The following is a 25,701-nucleotide window of genomic DNA, read 5'->3' as shown; positions in this document are numbered from 1 at the left end:
TAGATACTAATGGAAAAGGGCCATTAGACACTCAGGTAGCTGAGTCGTGGAAGTAAGCATAAAATTGTATAATTTGTCTGGGTGCACATTTTGTTGTGTGTGTATCCCTTTTATGGGGGTCCAAGAAGGACTCAGAACCTCATTTTGCTTTCTCTTAAGACATTTTTGTGTGTGTGTGTATGTGTCAGTGTGCTCACAGGCCATCTGATGTTGACTGTCTCTCTTCCACCATCTCCACTGGCAGCTACATCACCACTGATCCTGAACAAAACTCCTCCCACACAGGTGAGGGAGCGTTTTTTTTTTTTTTGTTTTTTTTTTTACACACACACACACACAATGAATATGTGTATAGTTGGGCACTCATGTCTGTTTTGACCATAACAGTTTCTGCCTTGTATCGTGATTCCTATGATTTGAAGATTAGCGTGTTGTCTTCTTCTGAATAGGTCATATTAGTAATTTTTCCATGTTTTTTTTCTCATAAATTTGTGATTTGATAATCTCAGAATTTCTATTTCTCCTGAATTTGTGACTTTACTGGCCAATCAGCTGTTTGCCAAAACGTGGCCTGCCCAATCACTGAGGATCCCATTGAACAACGAGTCCAAATAGTGAGAAGAGCGTTACGGCATGAAAGGATTTTCCTGGACCGATCAAATCTGTTAAAAAAATGGCACAATTAATTAGGTCTAAATGTTTTTGGGGGCAAATTATTCGTGGGCGAGAGAATGGGCCTGATTGACAGCTCGCTGATGCAAATGTGAAAAAGGATCATTTTTACCCTTCATTCAAGAGGGCGAGTCGGCCTTTTGTTCCTGCTAAGTCCTAACGCAGCTCAGTGTATGATTTTATTCAGGCTATCAACTTGATGTACTGACGTGATTTAATTGTGGCGTCAGCTTATAGCTTTATTATAGCCTGTATAACAAACTTACCAAATTCAATGATGTCCTTGTGTTTAATTTTTACTTGCTCCCACATTCTTTTAACCCCTAAAGGGTTCTTTTAACCCCTAAAAGGTTAAAAGAACTCAACTATACCTGTCATATACGCAGCACATCTGTGCAGTGCAGTGAGTTCATAGGTTTCAGCGTCAGATGTGGACGACTTGAGCCATTGATGTGTAACATGCGCATTTATGCAGTCGGCAATTCGTTGCCAAGCATTCTGCCTTCTATTCGCTGCAGCCACGATGTTCGATTTAGTGTGTAAATTTTGTTTTTCATCCTCATACTTTTCCAGTATAATATGCTGCTCCTCCGCCATGAAATATGCTGTGCGTTTTCCTTGTCACTCATGTTTGTGATTGGTCTGCTGACTGGTTATCAACTCGGAGCGAGTTGATAACCAGCATTGTGATACCGCTTATCCCCGATCACCATGATCTCGATTAGTGTAGCCAGATAGGTCTGAGCGATCCAGGGAAAACTGAGCTTGCTTCGTGATAGAGGCCTCTGGTGTCCTCTCTGCCTCCATATGCCTCTTGTGAATTTAATTTATTTGTTTATTTTTGGTGCTGTTTTGTAGAATCTGCAAATATTAAATATCACTAAACCTAGCAATTTTTCTTTGAATAACACTGCAGTGCGTATCGTCAAGCATAAATCTGTAGTTTGTTGAATCTTTTGGTTTTGATTTGCCATACCTCTGAATGTTGTTCTTAACAGAAGTGGACTCAGCGCCTACTTTCAACCGGAAGATGTTTATATCATGATTTTAATTTCCAGTTACTGCATAAATATGTAATTCTCTTCCTCCTTTTCTCCAATTTTTCATGTTTTCCACTTGCCACTCCTCTCCAGTAGACTCTCCACCCCGCTCCAGACTTTGTGTGGAACAAGAACCAGGAGGAGGAGCAGCTTCATTAGACGTCTCCTCTCCATCCAGTCAGAGCTCTGGTGATAAGGATGGGTCAGCTGCAGGCCCTCCTAGTCCGGCTGTCGACTCCCTGTTTCATGACAGCAGCATCCAGCGCATCATAGATAAATACACCAGGGAGCTCAACATCTCCCTCAACACAGCTGGGAACACCACAGGTGCAAGAACACATTCAATGCACACATTAGTACACATATGTTAGAGGACTAGGCTAATATATATTGATCAATTGACAATGTGTAACATGATTGGGCAAAATCCCTTTTTTCCAACTTACCCAGACTCAGCCAAGATGTTGGATGCTGGATACCGTTTGCAAATTTGTTGTGTTGATTTGTTGGGCAAATCAGCCTTTTGTAGCAGATGATCTGCCGTATCATGCCATACTCTGTCTTCTTATTTCATCTGTTCATGCAGCATCCTCTGCAGACAGAGACGGCTCTTGTGTGGAGGAGCCAAGCTCCTTGGTGTCCCAGCAGTCGTGGGCTGGAGTCGCACAGAAGAGTGGTGAGGAGGAGCAGAGGCCTGCAGACTCCCAGCTTCTCCCCTCAGACTCAGCAGGACCACAGAGATTCAGCCTGGTCTGTTATGTCTGGCTGTGTATACATACATCATTATTATAATTATTTTCTATTTGTACTCTTTAATAGCACAGAAACAATTAGATGATCAATTGATTAGTTGATCAGCAGAAAATAACAAATTTACAAATTTAAGTAACTGATTGCTTTAGTCTTTTCTCAGGTAAAATTGTCAAACATTTGCTGATTCCAGCTTCAGTAAGATGCTAAGATGGTCTTCTTTTTCTCCACTAATCATTTTAAAATTAATACCTTGGGATTTTTTGGCTGCTGGTCAGACAAAGGAAGCATTTTGAAGACTTCACTTAGGGCTCTGATAACTTCCTATGAGCATTTCTCATTGTTTTTGACACAATATTGTCTAAATTATTCATTGCATAGTCAAAAAGTAATTGATAGTTAGTAATTGACAGTGAAAATAAATATTGCAACCCTAATTGGCAAGTTGTACTATTTTTGGGAACCCCAATAGCTGTTACCTTGATACTAATGGAGATCTGAATAATTCCCTTGGAACAAAGTTGAACTTGCACAAAACAGAAACACAGTTTTGCCTTGCATTTGTACTGCATTTTATTTTCAGAATAATCTTATATCAAAATAATTTTCAGGGTTTGTTCGGGTGTTGGAAACACTTGAATTTTAATGTGACATTTCCAAGACTTGAAAAGTGCTTGGAATTGCAGTTAAATCACTTTAATAGTAAATCGCTGGGTTGGTGAACCATTTTGAAACTTGAAACTGTGTTGTCTTTTCCACTTTAATTTATCTCCCTTGTGTAGAATGCTCTTAGTAAATATAATATAAAGGCGCAGGAGCACTGAATATTATCAGTGGCAGTTAGACATATATGCATAAGATACTCGTCCCTTGGTTGATTTTCTTCTCTTTTCCCAGCAGGTATGGGACAACACAGTAAACCAAATATTGGAGCGCTTCTCAGACCAGGTCTCCTCATTGGTTCAGGACCAGGGTCAGGACTCTTTCAGGCCTCTGATTGGCCAGCTGGCAGATCAGTCGTCCTGCCTTGCTGCAGACCAGGGGGCCTCGGCCGTGGAGCATCTGATTGGTCAACCGTCTGCTCATTCATCAATGATTGGTCAGCCTCCAGGTCAATCAGTTTCAGTGAGCACCAGTCAAGGCGCATGGGATTCCACTCTGAGTCGTATGATTGGCCGACTCTCACTTCCGTTGCCCTCTCATTGGCTGAGTGGCGGGCAGGACTTCTATGCCAGCCAGCTGATTGGTCAGATGGACTTGGAGCAGTCGTCTGCGTGGTTGGATGGGGGGCAGGAGGAGAGCCAGATGAGACTGCTGGCTGGGGAGCTTGATGAGTCTGCTGGACAGAGGAGCGGCAGCTCAGGTATGGGAGGGGCTGTGTGGCTTAATTCAACGAATTGAAAACTCGTAGCCTCACACAGCCATGCTCTGATTTCTTTTCTGTTGTTCAGGTCACGAAATGAGACCGTGGGCCTCAAATCATTTGGAAAAGGTGCAGAGGCAACAGGCATTTACAAAAATACATAGCAAGTAATTGGATCACTTTATCTTTAGTAAACCTGTCCAATTAGACAAATGAACCATATTTATAGTATGAGAGCACTGAAAGTTAACAGCAGCAACTGTGATGATGACAGTGAAGAAGCATATTTCTAGCTTTTTGGCATGTCACTTCATAATTCTTGCTGTTTTTGTAAGAAAAATGTTTGTTCGTCCTGTGTGATGACATTAAGAAGCTATGGTGCACTAATTTCAACAAACCACACAGATAATTCCTTAAAGGACACTGATTGGTTTGGCCATTTGGTGGTCTCCAAAAACACTCTGGTTGGAGTGTGCTCAGAAAGTTTTGCAAGTCCAATTATACAAAATCGGCTTGCTGTGTGAGGTTATTAACTTCTTCCCTCATGGAAACTTTTATCACACCACACCCTCCTGCCAAATGCTTGTAAGGTTTTTGCTGTTGTTAGTGAATTTCTCTGGTCTGTCAGCAGCTGTCTTTTCCTGGGCCTATTTGTAAGTTAGTTTCCTGGCCTTTCTGCCTCCCTGGTTAAAGATTTTAGGGGAGGTCTATCATTTTGTTTTTTTTTTCCCTTTTGTTGTTTATACCATCTGCTAAGCCTCATGTTAGTTTGCTCTGTGGTCATTAAATTGAAATAAAAGGGAAAGATCCACGATGACACGTTACTCCTTATGCTGGCAGTTTATAGCAACTCTGGCTTTCAATTGAAGTTCTGTAATTGTCAGTTTTTATCATGGCAAGCCTTAAGATACTGTGACTTTATTGAGGAAAATGCAGTGTTTTTTATGGGTGATTTTTGTTTTTATTTGTTTTTTCAATGGACGTTCTTCTTCTTCTTCTTTTTTTTTTTTTTTTTATCTGCTGCATGTAGGTGAAAGAACCAATCTGGATCTTGTTAGCTCTGTCCAGACCAATGTGCCTTCAGACCAAGTGTCTGCTGCTCAGGCTCAGTCACACAGCTTCCCCTTGTCTGAGCTGAACCCACAAAGCACCGCCAGTTCTGCAGAACAGAGTCCAGAGAGAAGTGAAGGTGAGTTGTTATACTCAAAGAAGAGAAGACGGCCAAAGAACTGATGGTGATGAGTATTTTAAATCGGTGTCATCCAGTGCTTCATGCATCTGTAGTTTGTTTGCAGTTCTTCAGCACTGAAGTGATGCATTTGTGGTGATTGTTTTTTATTTGACATTCTAATGTACACTGTTCTTTTTGTGCATCCCACCTGCATCTCCCAGTGTTTCCAGCCTCAGATTCTTTCCACCCTCTCCTTGCCGAGGTCACCCACAACGAAACCGCAGACCCCTCCATGACCTTCCACCTGCCTGGACAGGAAGTGCCTTACTCTCCTGCGGGAGCCGGCCGGACACACAGCAGTGAGATCAATCTCTCAGGTCACTATGAACAATCATCTGAAGTAGAGTTTGAACCTCCTGCTAGCCCCTCGGTGGAGTCAGAGCTGTCACCGGAGAACTTCAGAGCCGAGGAGCCACCCCGTCACCTCGCTGCTCCCGCTGCCTTACAGGAATCCTTCTGCCATCTTGCCATCTCTCACTGCGACCCTCACCCTTCTGTCCTCCTCACGATGTCTCCTGCTGCCCAGGAGGCGGAACTCGCAACTCTCAGCCTATCAGGTTTAACTCTGTGTGATGCTCGGCCTACCCTTGACCTGCTGCCACCAGAGGGAGGGGACATGGAGGGCAAGAACATTTTGGACGGACCTGGCAGCTTCATCCCCGTCAGTGACCCAAATGATCCACAGGGTTCAAACCTGAGGAAAACTCCTCCTGCCTGGGATAAAATAATGGTATGATGTCTTTTGTCAAATGCACACCAGGATTGATAAGGTGCTGACGCAGTAGCTCTACTCATAGCTCTACTCTAATAGATGATCTTTGCATCAGAGGTATTAATGTGCAGCTACTCTTCATCTCCTTTTATTTATTCTTGTTTCCCATGATAAAATCCTGTGGACTCTGGATATGTCTCCATTCAGTTCCTCATCTACACATTTGAGTTTGGTAGATTGTGTCATGAATATAACATGTCTGACTGCTGTGTCCAGACATTTTCACATTTCAGCAGATCGGCCCTAAGAGGACATTGGATGACTCTTTAGTTGTTAGTCTTTAATGTTAGTTAATCCACTTTTGATGAATCTAATTTAAAATAATTTAAAATACAGGTTCCAAGTGTTAAACGTACCTCTCAAATTGTTTGAGAGGTACGTTGTTGTTGGATTTCCTTCAATGTGGAGGAACCACTTTTTTCCTCAAAATTCAAGAATAGAAAAACACTCCATACATTTATGTCATAAGACATAAGTGCATAAGGGAAGGACGAGTACATGAAATGTTGCAAATAAACTCTCGCACACTTTAACTTGCAGTGATACATTACCATACCATTACCTTAGTGTGCTAGAATTTATTTGCAACTACTGATCAACTCAGAATTTCACAAATCATTCAAGGAGCCAGCATGGAGTTTCCTGTGCATCCCACAGTAATGAGACAGTCCGCAGTGGCCATATTTCCAAAGAATGCGACCTAATGAGGAAGCATTCTTGCAGATGAGACGGGAGGGATTGCATGTGTGGAATGATTTGAATAAGTACTGTTAACTTTTCTGCTTTGGTTTTTTGTACCTCATCCGTCTCACAGGTAAGTGCTGTTGGGAACGGTGGCTGATGTGATGCAATAGAAGCTGTAGTGTCATTTGCTGCGTTGTGTGATTGACATCTCTCCCTGCCTGTCAGGATGCTGCCACTGGGAAGGGGATCCTGGAAGAGTCTGAGATAACACTGCTGAGCCTGACAGACACCACACTGCAGGACCAGGAGGCAACCATCATCGAGGAGGAAAAGGAGAAGGAGAGGAGGCAAGATGAAGGTCAAGATGAGATGAGGGAGGAGGACCAGAAGGGTGGAAAGGCAGAGGTGACTGTCCATGAGGTGAATGAATGTTTTCAGTTCACACTGTGTCAGCTGCAAGTGTCTTGTTAACCACAAGGCTGTTGTTGTTTGTAGGAGTCAGGGGTCAAATGGTTACCAGAGGAGACTTTAAAAGAGGAGCTCTCCCATTCACATACAGGTAAACTCAACAGCTGACACTGAACACCAACTGAATAAAATTTAATTGAGAAATCATCTATTCTTTGCTGCTTTGAGTGTTTATCTTGCTTAGCAAGAGAAGAGCTATGGGTTACATTTGCTGGATGGGATGTAAACTCACTTCACTACACCATCTCCTGAGAAATGGAAATTTTATCTAGCACTGAAATAATTAGTCCTTGAAGGGATCGTCCACCCATTTTGGAAAAAAATATGATACTTCATTTCCCCTAGTAGTCCAGTAATTTTAGGCCAAAATTGGGGTCAACCTAGGACAAATTGCAAGAGAAGCAAACTCAACTGATTTTGTATCCTCAGTTTGTCCTGAGTGAGGGAAAAAAAGTCCCAAGAAATCCCATTGGTGGAAAGTTTTGAAAATCACCTATTTATGACCACATATTACCAAAAAACACTGTTTTTAACACACAGGTGAAAGGGGTTCCAAATTTTACTTTCAGATATCACTATGGAAATTCACAAGATGATTACACACACAAAGACAAGAAAAAAAGTCAATTACAAGTTCTTTGAATTATTCTGTTTACACATGCATATCACACATTACCTGATTTGATATGCGCTAATAAGGAATATAAGGAGTAAATGCCAGAAGAGACATTTAAACAGTAAATTAAAAGTTACTACATATATAGTAACCTTGAATTAAAAGGTTACTATATAACAGTGAATTAAAAGGTTACTATACATATAGTAACCTTTTAATTCACTGTTTAAATATCTGTTCTGGCATTTATTCCTTATATTCCTTATTAGCGCATATCAAATCAGACTCTGTCCTCATTTTCTCTGTTCATATCATTGTAAAATAAATTCTTTGGGGTTTTTGGGCTGTTGTGAAGACTTCTGTGAAGACTTCACTTTGGGCTCTGATAATTTCCCATGAGACTTTGTCATTATTCTTAGCACTTTATACACACTAACTGATTAACTGAAAATAAATTATTATATATAATTATAGCTCTAATTGTATCTCCAAAGTCTGACATCATCAAAGGAAGCACTGTGCACTTGTCAGATCTGACCTCTCTGTCTCTGCCTCACTCGACTGCAGCAACATTGCTGGAGTTTGAGTGGAGTCCCAGCGGTGTGCCGGCAGAGACCATCCAGCAGAAGCGCAGGGCTCTGCTCCAGAGATCTTCACACAGGGTCCAAGAAATCAAGGCCAAAAGGGCTCAAGCCAAGAGTCAAGCTGAGGTCCGGGGCCCATCTGAGGCCCAAGAGCGCACTAAACCCAGGGAAGCTCGTCCTGCCAGCTGTGAAGCAAAGACCAAGTCAGAACCTCCTAATACTAAAACCAAACAGAAGAGAAAGCAGACTGCAGTCCAAACCACTGAGACGGCACACTCCATCACTGCAGGAAGCTCTAAACTTCTCCCTCCAGGTAACACAACTTTACAAGACATTTATGTGACACTTTGTCCAAAATACCTTATGGTGTCATAAACACTTACAACATCATGTTACCCACTGCCTGCTATGAGGGTTTAAGGGAGAGGTCATCCTGTTATGTTTGTTGTCAAAACCACCAATTGCTGCTATGCTACAGAAATTACTTTGTGCCTCCTGTATCAGTTTACTTTTTAGTTGCTACTCAGTCCAGTGTTGGCTAAAAACCAATAAGACTCAAAAGTCTACATGGGGAATAAAATAATAACTTGCCAATCCTGTTAAATCAGTTATTTTCTATTTGTTTTTGAGGTTTTTTTTTTAAATACACTAAAGAGCAGTGCCTGTCTGTCTCTCCCTCTGTTTATGTCAGTGAGCGACAGGCTGAAGAAAGTGGGCGAGTTAAAGAACTGTACACCCGAGCAGAGGAAACGAGATGTTTCAGAGATGCACCAGAGGACCCAGAGGTAACACTGGAATATGAATCCACTTCTTCCAGCCATGGACAAAGCTGTGCTTAGAATATCATGCAAAGGGAAGTACAGGCACTCTTAAGGGCCCAAAACACACCAAGTGCCAAAGCCAAAGAACAGTAGGAGCTAGCTAGAGACATGGAATCAAGTCCTGTGGTGGTATTCTAGGGGGATGCTGTCGATTTTTAAAGTGGTCCAAAGTGGATAGGGGCTCAGGATGGGTTAAGGAGGCCATAAAAGTCTCCAAATGGGCTAGAACACAGCCACGCAGAAAGAGTGGTTGTGATGTAATAACACATGGAGTGGTAACAACAGTAGTAGTAATAATAGTTGTAATGTGTACTAGCTATGATACTGGTGATAAGTGTCAATAGTTGTTTGTAGGGCGGTGCCATGTAGACAGTATGAAATATCATACTGTCGAACAAATACCTCTATACTGATACTGTAGGCATGGTTGTTGGTGCTTTCATAAGATATTCACACACATTTTTGATAAACAAACATTAGTAATGTGGATATGATCCTCAAGCAGGCAGAGACAAATAATAGAACAGCGACAACACTCTAATAATTTTAGAAAATCCCATTTCTTTACTGTAATTCAGCCTTTAAAATCGGGGAAAGACAGCACTTAATGTCAGATCACAATATGGCAGTATCTGAAATCCTAGACAATATCTGATTTGATATTACAGTATTGATGATATTGATAAATCGCCCAGCCCTAGTTGTCTGCATATTGAAATACTGTTAATAACAGCTGTGATGGTGGTTATACTGATAGTAACAGTAACAGTAGACATGGTTGTAAACCATCTGCAGGTCTGTGGGGCGACTGCCTTCACAGGAGCATGCTTGTTGCTCAGTTAACAAGGTTTTGGATGATGTTTCGTCATTCACTCGCAGTGTGTGTATCTTTTGTGTGTTGGGTTGTTGGCCTGCAGGTTGTATGAGCAGCTGGAGGAGGTGAAGCAGCAGAAGGAGATGAGGAGCAGGCAGGAGGCCTATGCCCAAAACAGAGTGAAGGCCAAGGAGTTCCACAGGGTAAAGCTCTCCCATTAAAAAGTGTTTACAAAGACTGTTGTTGTCTATTAATTTTTAAATTACAGAACTATTGCTCGTTAAGCAGCAGACAGCAGGTGATCTTGGAATGCCCGTTAAAGGAACAGTTCCCCCCAAACTACAAAAAAGATTTTCCTGCTTAACACTTCTGCATGATAGTTTCTGTGTGATTTGGTGAGGTTTTCAGTCAGTATCCCTTCACCCCAGAACACTGCGGCTGGATTGTAATTTTTTTGTGTGTGGACGTCAAAAAGTCACAAATTTTACATGTTAAAAAAAACAACTCAACAGTAACAGCTCTCTCCTAAAACAATGACAGATTATATCTGTATTATCCACAGTTCTTGGGTGAAGCAAAGCAGTATGAAGATGGAGTTCTAGGGTTAAGTGGGGAAAACAGTTTATTTTGGGTAAAATGTTTCTTTTAAGTAAATCCTGTTTGCATAAGTTGTTTCCACCACCTCTTTCTCTCTGCAGAAAACCTTGCAGAAGCTTCGAGCCAAGCAGACACCTCAGTGATCAACATGCATCCACTGTCTTGTTTATATATTTTAGTTTTTACCAGTTGTGTAAATTTTAGTTAATTTGTAATAAAGCATATTTAAGTCAATTGAAGTTGATCTTTTTTGCACTTGGGTTTTTTTTTTTTATTGCATACTTGATCTTATCAGACATCAGAATGACAAGACAAGTATCATGTAAAGACAATATTGTTTACCTGCGAAATTGAATGTTTTTACCATGAAACAAAGTTTCCACTATACTGTAATAAAAGAGACAGAGTGATGTGTGCTTCCAGATGAGTTACTCATTTATTAGATAGAAACATTCATGAGTCATTATAGATGTACAAAAGTATGATTGGCTTATTATCTTTCCTCAACCCCGAGGACAGCTCAGTGTTAAGTTTGGTAGTTCAGAAAAACTGAAGGCGTGACAAAACACACGAATTGCCTGGGCTAAAGATCATATTCAGGTGCTCTCATCCTACGTCATTATGGAACAGTCTTGTATTCCGATTCATCTCTGGACCTAGAAGAACTGTTAAGTTGAGCATTCACTTGTTTTGGACCCGTACTCACTCACCAAAATGTTGATATGGCCACTAGGTGCTGTCAATCTCAAATGGGACAAATACACTTTTCCATCCTGCCAGAAATTAAATCTTGGGGAGAAAAAGTGAAGACAGACTTTTACTCCAATCTCCTGTCCCTCACCTCAGTCACACCTCGTCCTCTCCACATGGCTACTGCTTGCTGTTCTTCAGACACTACTATGTGGTAAGTTTGACTGTTACAAGCTCAGTTTACACAGCAATAAAAAAAAAAAAAAAAAAAAAATCACATTTTAAACCTTTGAGGCACAGACCTGATCTACGCAGGGTGACGACTGATTTCTTCTTTCTCTTCAAAGTGTTAAAAATGAAGAAAGAAAACCACCACAAATTCTGCTGCGCGTGAATCGTGTGTTTAGAGCTTAGAAAAGGCAACTGTCTTTGGACTCTTCTTCTCCATGGAGGCCTGAGCAGATTTCATCACATCCTGAGTCTGAAGCATTGCCATGTTCCACGTGGCCTGGAAAACAAGGAGAGATACAGTTAATGTGTCAAGAAAATAAAATATGAAGGGGAAATGATCCTTTGCCAGGCTCAACAAATGGTACATGTAACTGTTAGCTTATTGGCTTATTTCTTTGACAAATCTGCCTTTTAAGTCTATCAGAAAAGGTGTAGGTTGGCAACGTGCGTCTATCTAATATAGCAAAGATGTCAAGTCATAGCCTTATCACATCAGCCAGCACATGGGAGAAGTTTAGGGCTTTCTGCCGGAAAAACGTACTAACTCCAAACCCTAAAGGCTTTCTGGCAGAAAACCCTGAAGGAGAATTTCTCCAACAATCCATTAACTCTACTACAACAAACCTCTGAGTTTGAGTTTTTAACAAGTGAGCTCTACAGCAATGTTAGCTAGGCAAACATTAGCTATCATATTATGGTGCTAATAAGAGCCATAGCACTCTCAAATCAACAGGATATTTTGCTGGACAGCTGGCTGGTCTTCAGGGTCCAGACAATATTGTTACCCTACAAGCCCACCCAGCCCTGCTGTTGGTCATTTTTAGGACGTCACATCTTGATGGGTGATGAAGACAGAACTCAAGAATAATGCTAAATAAGTAAATCCCAGTTTTTAACTGGGTTTATCATCACTTTATTTATGTACAAATAACGGGACAGTCCTTGATACTTGGAGGTTGACAGGGCAAAAACATCTCGGCAACATCCTGCTTCCCTCTCAGTGACACATTCTCTACATTGACTCTGCTGGAATAACTGGGGGTTCAGTGCCTTGCTCAGAGGCACCTTGACAGTAATGAAGGTGGGGAAGGCATTATTTATTCGAACCACGGTCCGTCTGCAACCTTCCAGTCAGAAGCAGCTTTCTGAAACAACAAGACTACCACTCCACCCTGAAGATAACGTTAAGTCACTGAATCAAAGAAGTCCTGAAAAATAACTGCATCTTAGGATCCCTGGTGTATCTTCAAAGATTTGAACAGGATATGGTGGTCTCTTTACCATGTAGTCCAGTCCCTCCGCCACACTGTGGTCCCTGGAGTAGATGAGGTTGACCTTGGTGCCCTGCACGGCCACGGGGCTGCGGCCTGCGATCTCCCCAGCCATCTCCAGAGCTCCAGCCATCATCGCCTCCTTGTCAGCAAACACTCGACTGCAGTGAAGTTTCATTACAAAATGAGAGATAAACCATTTCAAAAAAAAAAAAAAAAGAGGGACAGTAAAGTAAAGACGGTAAAGAATTCCAAATTCAGTAGTATTTTATATTCTAGGTTACCCAAAATATTCAAGATTAAAACATTTACAAACTAGATCCTCAACATTTTAAAAATTACTTTTTAACATTTATTTGACACTCCATCAGGACTGAGTCTTAACACATCATACATGCTCTACCAGGTGAGTCGGGGTGCCCCATAGATCCTCAATATTTTAGAAAATTAAGCTTTAGATAGTGAATTTGGACCTAAAATGAATCGGTAATGTTTTAAAATAATCTCCTCAAATGTAGACAGCAAGTTAAGTGTGGATCACAATCATCTGGCTTGCACATCTCTTTTGCTATTTTGACTGAGGTGATGGCAAAACTCAACAACAATTCTGCCAAAAATAATAAATGACAGATCTGACTTGTATTTAAGCTACTATAGTGAGAGGGACAGACATTTCCATTTCTGTCAAACTTCTGCACAATAACATAACGATACATTTTGTTGACAAAATAATTAAAGCAGCATATTTACTATGATGGGGTCACCTCACTTAGGCATTTTTCAAGTCGGTGGCCGCAAATGGCTTCAACAGCAGGAAGAAAAACAGACTGACATCTACAGCTACAGGAGACAGTGTGCACCACTAAACATTATGTCAATGACAGATATCCTCAGCGACTGGCACAAACTTTGGACAGACTGACAGGTATGTGGTTAACACAAAACAGAAGGTAAGAAGACAGACGCTCACCTGACCAACCCGCTGCTCTTGGCCTCGTCTGCGTACATCCTCCTGGCTGTCAGGGCCAGCTCGTTCACGAGGCTGCATGAAGGAGGGGAACGCACATCACAACATCAACACGTACTCGCTCTTCACACCAAAGGTAATCTGTCTGACTCCTGCCTGTTTACCTGCGGCTGCCGATGACTTTAGGAAGTCTCTGCAGAGTTCCAACGTCTGCTGCAAGACCAATATCCACTTCCTGAGAAGGCATAAAAGACAAACATTTGACAATGTGCAATGCACCTGAGTATGACAGACTAATATGATTCAAAATGTGGCTTGAAGTTGGTGTCTCAGAACCTAAAATGTTGATGGTTTGATACTTTTCCACTTCTAACTGCTGCAGTGCATTTTCTCTACAAGAATACTCCGATATTTTGGGCAAAATCCCCTTTTTCTGACTCCCTAGACTGAGACCATATGTTGGATACCATTTTCACCTCTGTACACCCAGTGGTTCAGTTCCTGTGGGTAGCATTTCTTGTTAGCTTAGCATAAAGAGTTGAAGTCTATGGGAGTCATTAGCCTGGCTCAGTCAAAGTGAAAAAAATAAACCTTACAGAAACTCTGAAGCTGTCTTACTGACAGCGTAACACATGGATTTGAAATGCACATCTTCGAGTTTAAAAAACAAACAAACACACTAACAAGAGTGGTTTCGGAATAAGTTAATTTGTGGTGGATCTTCCTGTACCTTCAGCGGTGCGTGGATCACTGCGACAAACGGAAGGATAAATGTGTTCAGCAGTTACAGCTCCACCATCTGACTTCTGCTGAAACCACTCGAGTTTTTTAAGGAAAAATTCCAAATCCACATGATCCACTGTGTACCCTAACCAAACCACTGGACATACAGAGGAGAAAATGGTGTCCAACATCTTGTCTCAGTCTGGGGAAGTCGGGAAAAGGGGATTTTGCCCAAAACGTTGGCATATTCCGTTAACTGTCTGAGTATTTGTCAATATGTCTTCATCAAACCTTCTCATAAAAGTTCTGCATTTATATCATAGACACACACACCTTGACCTGGAACCAGGCATCTTGAGTACACAGGCGAATGTCGCAGGCGGTGATCAGGTCAACACCTGGTATAAAACACAAGATCCACACAGAAACAGACATACAGGCTCACTGAACTGATTCACTGCCATTTTCTTTGCTAATTCAAGCTACATAATGCACTGACATGTGAGCGAGGTCTTGACAACAGCTGCTGAAAATCACTCTGTGATCATGCTGCTGTGCTATAGGGCTGTAGCTAATATTATTTTCACTGTAAATCTGTAGATGGTTTTGATTAATTGATTAATCATTTGGTTTCTAAAATGTTAAAAAGGCAGTCTTTGAGAAGCAACAGAGGCTAAAGCAACATCTTCAACCAGCAGCCATAAAATCCAACATCTTAGCTTTACAATAACATGAACAGAGAAAAGTAAGCCAATCTAACATCTGCTCTGATCGTAGTGATGATGGAATCAGGAAAGATTTGATATGTTTATTTGATAAACGCCGAAAGTGATCAATCAGTTATTGAAAATTACAGTTTTAAGCTGATTAATAGACCAATAATTTCAGCACTGCCTTTGAGAACTTGGAACAAGTGACTACTAACTGTAGCGGAACAGCGTTGTAGCCAGCACGTGATTGGCTGCTGCTGGGACATGCTGCCTCAAGGTTGGAGCTAACTACTCTGTTCTTAATAAATTAACTACTACAAGTACAACAGCAACTTTGTCTACCGCCTGAACAGTGTGATGACATTTTACCTCCTCCAACACAGGCTCCATGCACCGCCACCAGCACAGGCTTGGGACACTGCAGGAGGAAACATGACAGTCAGACAACAAGAAAACACAGTTACGACAAACGACAAACTAGTGATGACTTCAGTGTTGTCCATATTCATTATGTGTGTGATTGGAACAATAAGAGGAAATTCATTAGGTGAGCTTTACACAATGCTGCTGTCGTGCAGCTAGTGGCAGGCTCAAACTGAAAGTTTAACTGTTCTTATGTGACCAAACTCATTCTTAATTTTATAAATGATTATTTAAGACACAACAACTCCGTTACATGAAAATGTTCCAGGCTGAATAACATTACACAGTGCAACTTGTTGCATGATTTAAAATATTTTTTTTACTGTTGCTATTTCATCAAACCCATATGGAACGTTCAAAATGATAATGCAAACCCAATTCATGATTTTCACTGGATGGAACGAGGGTTCCAAAGGGGCGGCAAATTTCTGGTAAAATTCCTGAGACCTTCCAGAAACTTTCCATGGGAACTTAAGCGGCGAAATTTTGGAAAATTTGTTTTGACGTAAGCCTCTGGTTTCTGCATTTTTCCTCGATCCTTTCTGCTTGCTGCTGGATAAATGAATAGAAATAGGCCAGATGAATAGATGGACACTCATCAGTCAGCATGCTGGATCAAACTATAACCTGCATTCTTGTATGAAAACTGAAAACTGGCAGAAGGCAGAAGAAAAAGCATCACAGCTGAGCTAGCTAGCACCATGATAGACAGCCTCTTAAATAGCTACTGTATAAAGATATTTTGATTTATTTTTTGCTAGTTAAACTTTACTACCATAAATCAAATGTATTTACCCCAGTCATAATCATAAGAACTCACTTGACTGGATATAGTCCGTGGGCTCAGATGCAGTCATGTGGCCTCAGTGGTCCTGCTGCAGTGTGCACAATTCTAGAAATGATCAGTGCATGTAATGGAAGAATGCACAGTGCAGAGCAGACACTCAACTGAATTTGCATCAGATTTTTTTTTAGCCAAGATTATGCTGCAAGATGTTTTTTCAACTGCAATTAACTTCCTTGTTATAGGCTAAGCTGCAATTTAGCACATTTCCAGTTTATTCGCTTTAATTCCCATATATTCCAGTTAATTCCCATGGAAAGTTTCTAATTTTGAAAATTCCTCGAATTTTGCAACCCTAGATGGCACTCCAAAACACCTCAGCTGCATGGAACCACGTTGCATGAAAAAGCTTCACATGTAACGTCAGGCCTCACGTACATGTGAAACTTTTTTCCATCCACTTCCATCCAGTGGAAATCATGACCTGGGACTGCATCATCATTTGGAGTGTTCCATAAAGTTTGGTGACATAGCAACAGAAAAAAATTAATTTATGACATGCCATTAGATATTACAATTTGCCTGCAATTGTAATGTGTATCATCAGACTGAAGGCTCATTTATGCTCCCTTTATGTACAAAAAAAAAAAAAAAAAAAAAAAAATCTGTCCGTTTCAACTGATGGAACCATTACTGCCCACATTCTTTCATAAGTCTTTTATGTAGGCATGAATGTTCAGGAATAAATCCACTAGAGGGCAGCTCAGAATCAAAGGTTGCTGACAACAACAAACGTGGTGACAGTGGAGCACAGAGGAGGACAGAGGATGGACGGTCATAATAACGGACCTGCTACAAAGAGGCAGAAGTGGAGGCGGTGTTTTGTGAGGTCATTAAACACATCACCACATGAGGACAGAGAATTCTTTTCTCTAATATTATCATTTTTAAAAAATTTCTTCTTTATGTCTTGCTCATAGACCAGTCTCTCTTGAACTATTGGCTACACTGCCCCCTCAATTTCCAGTGGTGCTGCTACATTTTGTCCGTACCCGTAAGCTTCCTGAAAACATTCAGAAATACAGACAAAATGAACGCAGAGTACGGACAGAAGGCTCCAACTGTATCTGTATCCATATTTAATGTTGAGCATAAATAAGCTTTTAGGTGTGATCAGGATGATCTCTCTAACCCGCTCTATAACAGTAAACGTCTCCTGGTACTTGGTGATGATTTTTCTCATATTCCAGGAAATTCTGGCCGTGTCATCACCCTCTGGCTGCAGAACATCACTGGCCATGTCCATCAGGTCAATACCTGGACAGAAACACGGTTACAGAAAATAGATTAAACTGCAAAAAACAAACAAAACAAAACAAAACACCTGAGTAAAAAAACTGCACCAGCGTATAACCTACCTGCTGTGAAGATTTTCCCTGCTCCAGAAACCACCACCACTCTGCAGTCTGGGTCTCCAGATATCTGGTTGAAACAATCCACCATCTCACTGGGAAAACAAAAACATAAAGATGGTGAGCCACTGGGCTGTTTTACTGGGGAAACAAACCGGGACTGCGGGTCAAACATCTCTTCAGCTGGTTTTGGGGATTTTCTTTATGACAAAAAGGTGCTCAAGTTAAGGAATCAGATCAGATCAAATATGTAGCTTTAGTGGTATCAAGTGTACAAGAAGAAGGTTGGAGCCAAAGCATGAAGGCAGGCGGGTCTTGAGGCTGGGGCTAAAACAGACAGCATTACATTGCTCACAACATTTTTTGGTAATTAATGGTGCCTATGCTTTTTTTTTTTTTTTTTTAAATTGTAGTAATCCGTCATAAGTTGTGTTTTAAATCGAAGTGTCATTGCTTTTAATGTTCGTTTATACCATTTCATTTTAGCTGTAGTAACAGTGGAAATTCTAGAAATAAATGAGATTATTTTACCATGTACTCTGACCAATTAGTTTCATAAAGAGAATAAAGACTTTTTAGGATAAGCAGTCACTACTTTCTTATAAAAGAAACTTTCCCCAACGTTGCATCCCATATGGTTCAACTAAAATCTATCAAATAAAAACACCAAACATTTGCTGATTCCTGCCTCACTACATGCTAAAATCGTCTTTCTTTTCTCTGTTCATAGCTTTATAAAATTAAAATCAACAAGTATAAAATACTTGGGTTTTTTTGGGCTGTTGGACGAACTAAGGAAGGAATTTAAAGACATCAACTGACTTTGGATGCCGATCACTTCCCATGAGACTACTTTTCACACTTATATACACTGATGGATTAATCAAAAAATGGATGCATTAATCAAGAGTAACACATAAATATTACTCCTGGCACTACATGAGATTGAACAGAGAGAACAATTTATGATCAAAACATAACTGGATGATTTACTAAGTTAATATGAATTTAGACTGATATATAAAGCCTATCATCTACTATGGTCTTAGTTACTGCACCGTCTATGATCCACATTAATTACAGACGTGTTGGTACCTCCAGAAGGCCTTGTTCATGGCATTGCGTTTCTCGGGCCGGTGCAGCTCAACGTGTGTGATGGACTCTTTCGGGTGACTGATGGACAGGGTGGTGAAGGGAGGGGTCGGACCTGAGGATGACATGGCTCTGACCGCACTGCAACCGAGGTGCCACAAGCCCCTGTCTGACAAAGAGAAGACTCATTAGAAAACTCTTTTCAAAAGAGCGTGGAGGATGTTCATCTGACACAGTTACCTGGAACAACTGCAGCAGCAGAATGAGTCCTGATTAGCTGATGCTGCAAACTGCTGTCCAGTGCACTTACACATTATAGCAGCCTGAAGTACACACGGCTTTTGAATGAGTAACCCCAATCAAATGCCTACGTCAGTGTTTGCACTATACTTCCCACCATCATCATTCACGCTCCACTCTGTCTTATCTTTATTCTTGTACACTTTAATCACATCATCTGAAATAAGTCACTTCATAGCTGTTTCCTGTTCATCACCATGCTACAGCCTGATCACTTTATTCTTTTTTTTTTCTCACTATGGAACTATTATTCAGCTCCTGCATCAATTATCTATGTAACTCTAACACATCAACAGTGTTTTGTGTATATATATGTTTTTCTATTGTTTTTTATTTTCATTTTGTCTTGGTTAATTTATTTTACTTATTTTTATTTTAGTATTGTGTTTTTCTACTGCACAAGCTTTTATTCAGGATTACAGGCTATGTAGTTTCTTCAGTCTAATGTGTAGCATACAGTGTAGTGTCATGTGTAGTGTGTATTTCTAATTTCTAATTTGGACTGAGTGTATTTATAGCACTGAGCTATGAATGCCTACAGTTCGTCCAGGATCAATAAAGTATTGTCTATCTGTCTCTCCATCTATCTTCATTAAATATTAGATATATTTGTGTACCAAAAAAAAAAGTAAAAACCTGACCAACATTGCAACTCAGGAAGGAGCCAAGTTTAATTAACAAAAGGTGACGGCAACTAAAAAAAAAAAAACTAAAAAAAAAAAAAAAAAAAAAAAAAACAGAAGCAGCAGAAGGTTAAAATATGAAAACAATGGCTTAACTAAGCCAGACCTTCATTTCTGACCATGGAGTACATTAACAGAGATGAATACTGATTTAATAAATGAGGTTTCGGTGAAAAGCCAATTAAAAAAAGGTCTGGTGACAGTAAGCGAGAGTTTTATGTGTCCGACTAGTTTGTAAAGAAGTAGCCTGCTAATGCTGCACACATGACCTTTCACCTACATAGTGTGTCAAAGCAAACAGTGAGCTCGCCACGGTGAGCAAACCTCCACAAACAAGTGAGCAACATGCTACAAAACAAAACTAATACCTAGTCAGCTAATAACAGCAGAAATCAGAGTATTGATAACAAACCGGTAGATGGTCTTCACGACGCACATCCAGGTAACTGGCACTTACTTTTCGTGAGAGCTGACCTGACAATGAATGACAACATTGCCCTTTGAACGGGTGGCTGGTCGCTCAGTCCAGACTCTTCCTGCTCAGCTAAGAGTACACGGAGGTTTAACACAATAAATAACAATGATATGGCTCTGTTAGCCTCTCTGACAGCTAGCTAAGGTTACAAACAGCAGCCTTACCCTGTCTGCAAGCCGAGACACAATACAAACGTACGGTGCTGGACTTTTTTTTTTTTTTTTAATTACCAAAAGCTACACCCTCAGACATATGATAGTTGCCTATGACACCAAAGTAGTAGCCAGCTTTATTAACCATTTCCTAGCTTGCTTGACACAAGCCCTCTTCAAACCTAAAATGGTTTTGAAATTTTGTGATTACGGTGTCCGGAGAGGCTCAAACTCGGTTCGCGTTTTGTAACACTGAGCAGTGACGTTAAAGCTGCTGTGTTGTACACTATATTACCAAAAGTATTCGCTCACCCATTCAAATGATCAGAATCGGGTGTCCTAATCACTTGGCCTGGCCACAGGTGTATAAAATCAAGCACTCAGGCATGCAGACTGTGAAACAAGACATTTGTGAAAGAATGGGCCGCTCTCAGGAGCTCAGTGAATTCCAGCGTGGAACTGTCATAGGATGCCACCTGTGCAACAAATCCAGTCGTGAAATTTCCTCGCTCCTAAATATTCCACAGTCAACTGTCAGCTCTATTATAACAAAATGGAAGCGTTTGGGAACAACAGCAACTCAGCCACGAAGTGGTAGGCCACGTAAAGTGACGGAGAGGGGTCAGCGGATGCTGAAGCGCATAGTGCAAAGAGGTCGCCGACTTTCTGCACAGTCAATTGCTACAGAGCTACAAACTTCATGTGACCTTCAGATTAGCCCAAGTACAGTACGCAGAGAGCTTCATGGAATGGGTTTCCATGGCCGAGCAGCTGCAGCCAAGCCACACATCACCAAGTGCAATGCAAAGCGCCGGATGCAATGGTGTAAAGCACGCCGCCACTGGCCTCTAGAGCAGTGGAGACGCGTTCTCTGGAGTGATGAATCACGCTTTTCCATCTGGCAATCTGATGGACGAGTCTGGGTTTGGAGGTTGCCAGGAGAACGGTACATTTCAGACTGCATTGTGCCGACTGTGAAATTTGGTGGAGGAGGAATTATGGTGTGGGGTTGTTTTTCAGGAGCTGGGCTTGGCCCCTTAGTTCCAGTGAAAGGAACTTTGAATGCTTCAGGATACCAAAACATTTTGGACAATTCCATGCTCCCAACCTTGTGGGAACAGTTTGGAGCGGGCCCCTTCCTCTTCCAACATGACTGTGCACCAGTGCACAAAGCAAGGTCCATAAAGACATGGATGACAGAGTCTGGTGTGGATGAACTTGACTGGCCTGCACAGAGTCCTGACCTGAACCCGATAGAACACCTTTGGGATGAATTAGAGCGGAGACTGAGAGCCAGGCCTTCTCGACCAACATCAGTGTGTGACCTCACCAATGCGCTTTTGGAAGAATGGTCAAAAATTCCTATAAACACTCTCCTCAACCTTGTGGACAGTCTTCCCAGAAGAGTTGAAGCTGTAATAGCTGCAAAAGGTGGACCGACATCATATTGAACTCTATGGGTTAGGAATGGGATGGCACTTCAGTTCATAGTATGAGTAAAGGCAGGTGAGCGAATACTTTTGGTAATATAGTGTATGTGCAACTGGCACAGGGTGTGACAGCTTTGTGATGGCCTAAAGACGGTGGTGGAGAAAAACATCAAGCACATCAACCAAAACACAGTCTTACTGAGGCTTTCAGTAGAAGCAGCAATATCGTAAATGCAAAAATACTAAATATAAAAGGCCTGCCTTCAACAAGGTTCCTCAATAAAAGTAGACAACTGGTAACAAACTGTAGTTAAGTCAGTACAGTAATGCTAAAAGCTTAATCTGCAAGTGGGATTAGCTATGACTCGTATGTGCAGCACATCAGTTCCATGCTCTGTATCAACACTACTACCCCTTTCAAATGAAATAAAATAAAATACACCTGTCAGATAGTCTCACAAAATAGAAATAGACAAGTAAAGTGTCAGTGCCTCATAATAATATTGAAGTCCAATATATTGTAATGTAGGTGGTTAATACTTTACTGAGTAAGTTCTCTTATTCTCCGTGTCTTTATCTTTTCAATCACCAGATACAATAACTGCTCAGGACATCATTTTGGTTTTGCAACAGAGTTATTATAGTTTGTGTTTTTCATTAGTTGTTGTTTTTTGTTGTGTTTTGTTTTGTTTTTTGTTTGTTTGTTTTTTTGCTTTCAGGTCAGTATAGCTTCAGTTTGTTTCCATGGTGGGTTTCAGTTTAGTTTAAAACATTTTGTATCAGTTTATATTAGTTTCAGTATTACTTTTGGTTTGTGCTTTATTTTAATATGGAGGGTATTTGTCAGGGTCTACATTTTATAAGTTGAGAACTGGTATTCTAGTTCAAAGCCAACACTTTGTGTCATGTCGATGTCCCAGTCTCAATAAACATCAGCACCAACACAAACTCATACTGGTTGTGCTCACACATCTGACCAAAGTGACCAACAACAACACTAAACATATTTAATGTAAATTTCATTTTAGTTAGTTTTATAAGTAGATCATTTCAGTTAGGTTTCTTTAACTAAAAGGATTTTTTCATACCTAGTTTTAGTTTTTATAGTTTAGTTAACTACAATAACCTTGCATTGCACGAAGGCCCTTATGGTGTGGAAGCCTGATACTAATACTAATATTACTACTACTACTACTACTACTACTATTAGGGGCAGGCATCACCAGAGGCTAAGTGGTATCATCATAATACTTAATTCATGATACCATAGTATTGCTATTTTAAACATTTTGCAGTATGTTGTTGTGATAACATGTATTGAGATATGTAAATTGTGTCGCCAAGGGAAAACTTTGTCAACATCTGATTTAGCTAATAAGTTAAAGTTTTAATTCCGTTCATCTCACTCCATTCATGTTTATTACGGCAGCTGGACAGGCAGGCAGACTGACCTCCGGCTCTGAGGCCAGCACCGCCGGTCACCTGACCACGTGCGCTCCGCACAGCTCATTTGCATATGACAGCGCACTAGCGAGCTAACCCCGCGCCTCAATTTGCGCCTACCTGGTCGGACGACATTTTGGCCCCCGTCACGACTTTCGGTAAGTCCTTTTAAGAATTACGTTTTTTCATTTTCCCACCGTAACACGCTTGTCTTTGAGGTTTCTGTCGTGTTGGTCCTCAGAAATCAAACCAAAGTGCTCGTTTTTTTGTTGTTGCTGAACTTTTTTCTCCTCTTTCCGTCGTGCTAGCTTAATGGGCTCGGCCGAGGCCGGGCCAATTAGCCCGATGCTGACAGTAGACATTTTGTTGTAGCTTTCAGGTGTCCTGCAAATGAAACCCAGAAATTAAGAGTTCGGTTTGTATGTGCAGATAACGGAGGAAAAGCCTTAAGCCTGTGCAAAGTTAAACGTAAGTTTGCTGACAGAAGCGGACAACTGTTTGAGACAGTGCGGCGATGCTAGCGCCTCTGACAAACTCACTCAATTAAGGCCGAACTTAATTGCTGGGAGCTTTTTGTCATTGCTTTAGGTGCAGTTTGCTTAAAATCTCCTTATTATGCACCCTTCCCCATTTGCCTAGAGTAAGTTTTGGCGCCGTGGAAGGTTTGAGGAAATTTTATTCCGTGTAGGTTGCCGGGGTGTTCATTTTGGCATGCTTGTTGGCTGTACAGGCCACCTTATGAGGAGAAGGTGCTCCGGCTTTTACACACCTTTGCTAAATTAATGTACAGTCTTATATAACTTGGTTCCCAGTAGCTGCCCGCTCCTGCTTTTCTAGGGAGCGACGAGCGTGCTGACTTTATCACGGGAAATTGTTAGCTCTCGATTCTTTTGTTGAAAGCCCAAGAACAGACCGGAGTCAGTCTTCAATTTTCTGATGCAATATTTATTTGGTCACATATAAAGCAAGGCAGCGCTGGTCTCAGTGTGACAGAGCTCCCGCAGGATCTCAGTCAGAATGAGCCCCAATATCAGGAAATGATACACATTTATGTTCTTGGACTTGGGCCTGCCCCGTACATAGTTTGGACTTAAACGCAATCGAGAATAATTGGCCAGTTACCCGGACATGGACAGGCCGACCACTGTCCATGCCTTGTTTCTAGAATGTGTGATGCTGTGTGTGAATGTTGACTGGGTGTGTATCTAATGCAACAGACCTAAATAACAAGATAGAGAAAGTACATCTGGCTCCTGCTGTGTCTATCCTCTGCTTAGCAGCCAAGCTGCCCTGAACTATGTAATACATTGGATAATGCAAGAAACATTGAACTATAAGGCCAATTGTAACAAAACGACATACAGCGGAGTATGTGCCAGCCGAGTTTTTCCAAATGGGCACTTATATAGGCTAAAATGTTGATTCTCAGTAATAAAGCGCTGTTATTTTGTCGTGTAGACTATAGGGACTGTAGAGGCCACATTACTGTGAGGCTAACCTGTAGGCTGCAGGCCTGTCAGTCTGTAGTTGCCGTGCATCTTGACTTTATTTTTTGGCTACTCTCTCAACTTGGGATATACAGCCTATTTGAATTTTACTATTTTGTCTCAAAATATGATTTTAATTAAATGATTTTTCTTAAGATTGTGATTTGAATGCAATTATTTTATTTGTACAGCCGAAAAAGTCACATATGAAGACTGTTAAATTAACATGCAGAAATATTAAGCATGTTTTTTTGTTTGCTTGTTTTTTAAACCTCCTGCTGATAGGAGACGGGGCTGTAAGTGGCGGCGCATGCGTATGCGATACCTTGCTTGCGTTTGCGGGAGTGGCACCTGTTGAAAAGAAAATCAAACAGCGGCTATACGCCAGCTACTAGGACACGGTTTTGCAAGGGTAGTGTTGACATTAATGTTATGTTGAGGTTTAATTAAGTTTAGTTTGGCGCCGTGACGATCTGTGATGGAGTTTAACAGAACCATGGACGGCGCCCATGGGCTCAGCTGAGTGTTGTGGTTGCACGTATATTGCCCAGAATACGGGTGGCATCGTCCATGGCTCTGTTAAACTCCACCACTGATCGAGGGATTCCATTTACAGTGCATTATGGGAACTCAAGCACTGACATTATTCAAAATAGAACAATAATAACATCACTGGTGCCTTGAAATAGAATGCTAGTGTAAATATCAGTGGGAATCTAGAATTGTTTTGTTGTGTGGTTTCATGCAGCAATGCTGCATTGCATGATGGGAAGTAGAATCAACACATTTTAGCACAATTCAACCTTCTCAAGTAGATAATTGAAACTTTTAGTGAGCCTTGTAACAGCAGAGATGTAGAGTGGATGTGAAGTGATGTTCCAGGCTTTGTGTGTGCGTGCGTGTGTCGGTTTGTCCAGTGTGCCAGTGTGAGCACACTGCAGCAGTGTGTTGTGTTGACTCTTGCAAATTTTCCAAATCATGAACATATAATTTCAGGCAGGGTGGATATTAATATG

At 41.1% G+C, this 25,701-nt stretch overlaps 3 protein-coding genes across 10 annotated transcripts in view; 2 read left to right on the top strand and 1 right to left on the bottom strand.

The window, feature by feature from the left end:
- cep295 (centrosomal protein 295) overlaps positions 1-10,656 on the top strand; it is a 30,533-nt gene extending 19,877 nt beyond the window's left edge. The window contains exons 18-29 of one of the 4 annotated variants that reach the window (XM_030067823.1): positions 189-285; positions 1,809-2,039; positions 2,299-2,462; positions 3,360-3,825; positions 4,856-5,014; positions 5,218-5,786; positions 6,738-6,932; positions 7,008-7,071; positions 8,164-8,493; positions 8,872-8,965; positions 9,919-10,018; positions 10,514-10,656. In XM_030067823.1, coding sequence (XP_029923683.1) covers positions 189-285; positions 1,809-2,039; positions 2,299-2,462; positions 3,360-3,825; positions 4,856-5,014; positions 5,218-5,786; positions 6,738-6,932; positions 7,008-7,071; positions 8,164-8,493; positions 8,872-8,965; positions 9,919-10,018; positions 10,514-10,555 — 2,511 coding nt within the window. In that variant the 3' untranslated portion in view covers positions 10,556-10,656. Of the gene's footprint in view, positions 1-188; positions 286-1,805; positions 2,040-2,298; positions 2,463-3,359; positions 3,826-4,855; positions 5,015-5,217; positions 5,787-6,737; positions 6,933-7,007; positions 7,072-8,163; positions 8,494-8,871; positions 8,966-9,918; positions 10,019-10,513 lie in introns of all 4 variants that reach the window. The other 3 variants (XM_030067822.1, XM_030067824.1, XM_030067821.1) reach the window with 3 other exon arrangements.
- A 168-nt stretch (positions 10,657-10,824) lies between these two features.
- Positions 10,825-20,552, bottom strand: ech1 (enoyl CoA hydratase 1, peroxisomal). 3 transcript variants are annotated; one of them, XM_030067835.1, is made up of 11 exons: positions 20,338-20,552; positions 20,156-20,242; positions 18,719-18,884; positions 17,630-17,718; positions 17,404-17,528; positions 15,374-15,422; positions 14,628-14,692; positions 13,736-13,806; positions 13,575-13,646; positions 12,615-12,765; positions 10,825-11,610 (listed from the first exon to the last, which is right to left on the bottom strand). In XM_030067835.1, the coding sequence occupies exons 2-11, from the start codon at positions 20,190-20,192 to the stop codon at positions 11,506-11,508; spliced, it is 930 nt and encodes a 309-aa protein (XP_029923695.1). In that variant the 5' UTR covers positions 20,193-20,242; positions 20,338-20,552; the 3' UTR covers positions 10,825-11,505. The 3 variants fall into 3 exon arrangements, with proteins under 3 accessions (XP_029923695.1, XP_029923697.1, XP_029923696.1); XM_030067837.1 differs by lacking the exon at positions 20,156-20,242 and having other exon boundaries at positions 11,473-11,610; XM_030067836.1 differs by lacking the exon at positions 20,338-20,552 and having other exon boundaries at positions 11,473-11,610; positions 20,111-20,172.
- Positions 20,553-23,222: 2,670 nt separating this feature from the next.
- The window catches only part of aamdc (adipogenesis associated, Mth938 domain containing), a 40,131-nt gene continuing 37,652 nt past the window's right edge, over positions 23,223-25,701 (top strand). The window contains exon 1 of one of the 3 annotated variants that reach the window (XM_030067847.1): positions 23,223-23,356. The gene's annotated coding sequence lies outside the window, so the exon portion shown is untranslated. The remainder of the gene's footprint in view (positions 23,357-25,701) is intronic. The other 2 variants (XM_030067849.1, XM_030067850.1) reach the window with 2 other exon arrangements.

The sequence above is a fragment of the Myripristis murdjan genome, chromosome 13, assembly GCF_902150065.1.
Source record: "Myripristis murdjan chromosome 13, fMyrMur1.1, whole genome shotgun sequence".
NCBI classification, from domain to species: Eukaryota; Metazoa; Chordata; class Actinopteri; order Holocentriformes; family Holocentridae; genus Myripristis; species Myripristis murdjan.
The sequence above is the reverse complement of the archived record's forward strand: the minus strand, read 5'-3'. Positions and strand labels throughout refer to the sequence as shown.

Excerpts from the sequence above, each read along its gene's own strand:
- ech1 (XM_030067835.1), bottom strand. The coding sequence starts at position 20,192 with ATGTTGTCATTCATTGTCAGGTCAGCTCTCACGAAAA. Across the intron at positions 14,693-15,373 it reads TGGAGCCTGTGTTGGAGGAG|GTGTTGACCTGATCACCGCC; the intron begins GTAAAATGTCAT and ends GTTTTATACCAG. Across the intron at positions 13,807-14,627 it reads ATGCCTGGTTCCAGGTCAAG|GAAGTGGATATTGGTCTTGC; the intron begins GTGTGTGTGTCT and ends ATGCCTTCTCAG.